This window comes from Erinaceus europaeus, chromosome 18, assembly GCF_950295315.1.
Source record: "Erinaceus europaeus chromosome 18, mEriEur2.1, whole genome shotgun sequence".
Taxonomy (NCBI): domain Eukaryota; kingdom Metazoa; phylum Chordata; class Mammalia; order Eulipotyphla; family Erinaceidae; genus Erinaceus; species Erinaceus europaeus.
Window position 1 is genome coordinate 71,528,771 of NC_080179.1, and position 6,000 is coordinate 71,534,770.

The 6,000-nt window shown below is 47.9% G+C and overlaps 1 protein-coding gene across 1 annotated transcript in view; it reads left to right on the forward strand.

Annotated features, from left to right (window-relative positions):
- Positions 1-6,000, forward strand: part of FMNL2 (formin like 2) — a 296,607-nt gene that overhangs the window by 182,647 nt on the left and 107,960 nt on the right. Inside the window, 1 exon segment of the mRNA XM_060178135.1 lies at positions 2,129-2,209. Coding sequence (XP_060034118.1) covers positions 2,129-2,209 — 81 coding nt within the window.

Consider the following 6,000-nt stretch of genomic DNA (forward strand, 5'->3'; position numbering starts at 1 on the left):
ACCAAAGCAAGGGCCCTGGGGAAGGAGGGAAGGAAGGGAGCCGGGAGGGCTTTGGGGTCCAGGTGCATGGGGGCGGAAAAGAGGCAAAGTTGGATGTGGGAGTGTTCTGCAGACACCTGTCACGGGGAAGTAAAGAATGGTATCCACATGTCGACAATCGGACAGTGACCCATTTGCAAACCTCTCCTCTTATGGGGCTATTAGCACACGTTCCTTTGGGCCTTTAGTAAACCCCGTTTCTGGAGATGAAAGGAAAGGAGACTAGATCTGTGTACATTTTTTTTTCCTATCTCTATAAATTGCTAACCTTAGGGGGTCGGGCGGTGGCGCAGTGGGTTAAGCGCAGGTGGCGCAAAGCGCAGGAACCGGCGTAAGGATCCCGGTTCGAGTCCCCGGCTCCCCACCTGCAGGGGAGTCGCTTCACGGGCGGTGAAGCAGGTCTGCAGGTGTCTATCTTTCTCTCCCCCTCTCTGTCTTCCCCTCCTCTCTCCATTTCTCTCTGTCCTATCCAACAACGAATTGTGTCAACAAGGGCAATAATAATAACCACAACGAAGCTACAACAAGGGCAACAAAAGGGGGAAAAAAATGGCCTCCAGGAGCGGTGGATTCATGGTGCAGGCACCGAGCCCAGCAATAACCCTGGAGGAGGGAAAAAAAAAATTTGCTAACCTTGGGAGTCGGGCTGTAGCGCAGCGGGTTAAGCGCAGGTGGCGCAAAGCACAAGGACTGGCTTAAGGATCCCGGTTCGAACCCCGGCTCCCCACCTGCAGGGGAGTTGCTTCACAGGCGGTGAAGCAGGTCTGCAGGTGTCTGTCTTTCTCTCCCCCCTCTCTGTCTTCCCCTCCTCTCTCCATTTCTCTCTGTCCTATCCAACAACGACAACAACAATAATAACTACAACAATAAAACAACAAGGGCAAAAAAAGGGAATAAATAAATAAAATAAATATTAAGAAAAAAACTTTAAAAAAAAATTGCTCTTCCACACATCCCTCAACTATTCTGGATGAGTCATTTCTGCCTCTGTATACTACCTCAGTGACTTTTATTATTTTTATTCTTATATTCTTTAAATATTTATTTACTGGATAGGGTGGAAAGAAATTGGGAGGAAATGGGAGGCAGAGAGACACTGGCAGCGCGATTCTCCTGCTCGGGAAGCTTTCCGCCTGCAGGTGGGGACCAGAGGCTTGAATCTAGGTCCATCACATGGTTACTAATGGTAATGCTGTTTATTTTTAAATAATCAGGACTTAGCTAGTGACCACAGTTTCTTCACTTGGCCTTGGGAAAGGAAAACCTCACTATGTTCAGCGTCTAGGAAGAAAAGTCACCCCAAGAGTTGCGAGCTTTCATGCATCTTTCGGTTTGACTACTTAAAGTGAAGTGTTAACGGAGTCACAATAACAAGACATTAATAATGACACAAGTGTGGTGGCGTCATTTATCTGTATCTACTCAATAAATAAATAAATAAATAAATAAATAACATATTTGGAAAAACAAGAGTTCCATAGAACCTTGCTAAACCATTGAAGATTTGTCAGGGATCCAGAAATGCAGGTGTCTGTTTCTTGTAAATACTCCACTAGATAGCAGGTAGTTCATATCTCAGAACTGCGTCATCTCAATATTCCAGGTGATGTGCAACTCCTATTCTATTTGGGCCCGAGATGATTGAATTAGATCCAAGAGAACCGAAGGGTGACTTTTTTTTTCAGTGGTTAGTAACGGAATGAGAGTCAAGGTCTTGGAGATGGGAAGAAGGAAAAGATAATGTTATAATGAATATTTTGCATTTTATTTTTTAAGAGACCCTGTCAAATTGGTGTTGCTACTTTTTTAAGTCTTCTACAAAAACCACGATAAAGTCTCAAAATCAGGAATATTCATAGCTACTTCCATCCAATGTCTAGATCCCACTTCCAGTTTCACCAGCTGTCCTATTAGTGGCTTTATAACAAAAAGATCTAGTTCATCACATGAAATTCTATTCCGTAGTTCTGTCTTTCCTGATTTATGATCTTGATAGTTCTGAACATTACAGACAATTATTTTGTATGACTGGCTGTGTCTTGCCTTTATAGCTCTTATGTGTTTTCCTTTATATTTCTGCTTCCTGCAGGAACGATTCCAAGTAAAGAATCCTCCCCACACATACATCCAAAAGCTCAAAGGCTATTTGGACCCAGCGGTCACCAGGAAGGTAAGAAGGATTTCTTTTTTTCTCTCTCCCTTCCTCCCTTCCTTCCTCCCTCCCTCTCTTTCTTTCTTTCATTTCTTTCTTTCTTTCTTTCTTTCTTTCTTTCTTTCTTTCTTTCTTTCTTTCTTAATAACTTTTATTTGTTATTAATTGCATGTTACAAGATTATAAGATCACAGTGTATAGTTCCACGCCCTACCCACCACCAGAGTTCTGTATCCCCACACTCCATCCTCCCAAAGATAACCACCATCCTTCTCACAAGTCTTAGCAGTTTGCTTGCTCCTGCTTTGTTTGGACCCTCTTTCCCCCCTCCTTTGGCAAGTTCATGTAAGTCAGATCTCCAGATTCCACATAGGATTGGAAGCATCTGGTAGTTTCCCTTTATTTCTTTACTAATCTCGCTAAGTACAATCACCTCTAGTAAGAAGGATCACTTTCTGCCCTTCATTGTCTTTTCCTTTCGGGAGGGAGTGGCACCTTCCATTCCCTTCAGTGCAACTCTGCTTGGGTCTCCAGGAAAAAAGCTTTCAGAGGCAGAAGGCAAGAGAAAGCAAAGGGGAAAGCCATTCTCCCTGAAGGATGTGTTGAAAGTTCTGTCTTGAGCTAGGAGTCATCCACTTCTAATGCCTCTTGAGTTGTTGTCATGTCCAGTTAGTCAGGCCACAGGTCCGATTCCCAGGAGTCCCCGCTCCTAGCAAGGCAGGCTGGCAGGCAGGCAGGCAGGCTGGCACAGGTGGTATTTGTCTTTCATGCCGGGGTGCCTTGCCAGAGACCTTGAAAGAGCACTGGGGCTTTGTCATGCGTTCACATCCTGTGTGAATACTTTTCACCAGCTTCCTGCTAAAAACAGTAAGCCCCAAACATAGGCCCCAAGAAGGTCAGGAGAGACCTTCTCCAGTCGACTCTCTCCTTTTATAAGCAAGCTTGACTGTGTGCAGGGGCACCGTTGGCTTGAACTGATGCATTGCCTTAAAGCGCGTAGTTGGGCCCAGCCCAGCGGACTGGACAGGCCTGGGCACTTGGGGCACTTAGGAAGAACCAGCCTTGCTCAAGGTGGGCTGAGAACACTGGCTTCCTTTCCTTCCCTTTCCCTTTCCCTTTCCCTTTCTTTTCCCTCCAGGGTTATTGCTGGGGCTCAGTGCCTGCACCATGAATCCACTGCTCCCAGAAGCCATTTTTTGAGAAGGAAGGGGGAGATCGGGAGGGAGAGAGACAAAGACCTGCAACACAGCTTCACCACTCGCAAAGCTTTCCCTCTGCACATGGGAGACCGGGGGCTTGAACTTGGGTCCTTGTGCATTGTAACGTGCACTCAACCAGCTGCGCCACCACCCGACCCCCTCTCCAGATAGTTTTAAATGAAGCCTGATGGGCAGGAGAGGAAGTGCTGAATCTAGGTAGCTTGGTGACTAGAATGCGCCACCCCAGCCTTCCCACTTAATGCCAGGTGCTCCTCAGTGTCCACTGGCAGGGGCTGGGGTGAAGGTGCACCATGTCCGACAAGGAAAGGACTAGTGATCAAGGGGGGGCGGGCAGTAGCGCGGTGGGGTGAGCGCACATGGTGCACAATACAAGGGCCAGTGTAAAGATCCTGGTTCGAGCCCCTGGCTCCCCACCTGTAGGACGGGGTCGGGGGAGGGCGTGTCTTTTCACAGGCGGTGAAAAGCAGGTCTGCAGGTATCTATCTTTCTCTCCTCTGTCTCCCCTCCTCTCTCAATTTCTCTCTGTTCTGTCCAACAACGGCATCATCAGTGGCAACAATAACAATAAGGACAACAACAAGCGTAACAAAATGGAAAAAAAAAGAGATCTCCAGGAGCAGTGGATTCGTAGTGCAGGCACTGAGCCTCAGTGATAACCCTGGAGAAAGAAAGAAAAAAAAAAAAAGACTAGTGATAATGAAGGAAGGAGCTGGTCCTATCTGACATGAAACCTGTTCTAGGGTCTCTGGCCTACCCTGGGCTTATCCTGGGCCCTTCGGGGAGCAGGAGAGCAATGAGAAGAATGATGGGTAGGCGGATGGGTGGCTGGATGGATGGTAGATAGTATGAATATAGCTCCTTTTCGCTGAGTGGATAGGTAGATAGTAAATGGCTCCGTTTGCTGCCCCCTGAGAGTTGTTTCCAAGCATTCTAGGAACACCATAGATGTGCAAAGCACCAGCACTGGCTCATGTGTTAGAATGGCCGATGCCAAGGCTTCCCAGTGGCTCACAGCCTAGCTGAAAATGGGACGGTACCCAGAATGCTGAACTCAGTAGCGACGTGAGCTCAGCGGTCATGGAGCTACCCAAGTATAGTGCACAGCACAGTCAGTGCTTGGGAAACAGTAGCCGCCATTGTCACGGTGACAGTGTTTCAGCCGGGCAGTTTTGTTTTTATTACCGCCTCTGTCGTCATGATCTGTGATGTCCTCAGTGTCACACCTAGGACAAAGGGAAACTTTGTCCTGAGGAAGTGTCAGGCAGAGTTAGGAGCTCAGCAGAGGCTGCAGAGAAGGAGTCTGAGCCCTGGGAGGTGCAAAAAGCTTGGAGCTCTGTGCTGTTAGCTGAAGGCTACGTGTGCACCCGCGGTCTTGACCTGGGAAGAATGGCTGACTTGGGTAGCCTGCACTCCCGGGCATGGCTTCCCCAGCTGTTTGGTTGTAAATCCTCCCTCCTCAGCACTGCTTGTTGCTGGAGAGCTCCCTGGGAATGGTTAGGCTTGGAAGTTCTTGCAAACTGCAGGTGACCCCTCAGGGCTTCTCAGGTTGCTATTGACAGCAGCAGAATGAGGCTCTGACTTTGATCATTCCATCTGGACTGTGTTCACTCACTCATTCCTGGTTTTGCCAGCAGGGTTTTTGCTGGTGCTTTGTTCCTGCTCAATTCCTGTACTTCTGGCAGACTTTTTTTTTTCTTCTTCTTCCCCTCCAGGGTTATTGTTGGGGCTCTGCACTGCTCCTGGAGGCTTTTCCGCCCTTTTGTTACCCTTGTCGGTTATTGTTATTATTATTGTTGTTGTTATTGCTGTTATTTTTGTTGGATAGGACAGAGAGAAATGGAGAGAGGAGGGGAAGACAGAGAGAGGGAGAAAAAGATAGACACCTGCAGACCTGCTTCACTGCTTGCGAAATGACCCCCCTGCAGGTGGGGAGTGGGGGGCTGGAACCGGGATCCTTGTGCCGGTCCTTGCGATTTGCACTGTGTGTGCTTAACCTGCTGCACTACCGCCTGGCCCCTAGAATTTTTGTTTTAAAAGCTAGATGGTGAGAAACAGAGAAGGGAGACATACCACAGCACTACTCTGCCACGTATACATCTTGCCTAGGTAGTAGCTAGGGGCTCGAACCCAGGTCTTCACAGTTGGTCAAGCTTTACTAGGTGAACCATCTCCCAGCCCCTGCATCTCAGGGGTGGTTTAATCTCGTTTATCTCACTTTGCCTGGGAAGGTTTTTAAGCTTCTTTAGAAGTGGCAATGAAGATGAGCCTAAAACTATTTGCTTCCTCGGGGAGCAGTTATGGGACAAGCAAAAGGTCTTGTGCAGGGGTGAGGTGACAGGTGTCTGCCCCTGCTGAGCAGGGTTTCACTAGGACAGTAGGTCACACCATTACCTGCAGGGCCCTCCCACCCTCACTGAGCTTCCTTTTTAGCATTCCCTCTCCTTCCTGTCACCAGATGCCTTTTTCTTTGGAGTCAGATGATCCTGTTTCTACTGCAGTTGTGGTAGCAACTGCACAGATAATCAAGACTGTTTCAGAACACAGCATGACATTAATGTGACTTTTGTGTTTAGAGAGAGTGCTTAATGC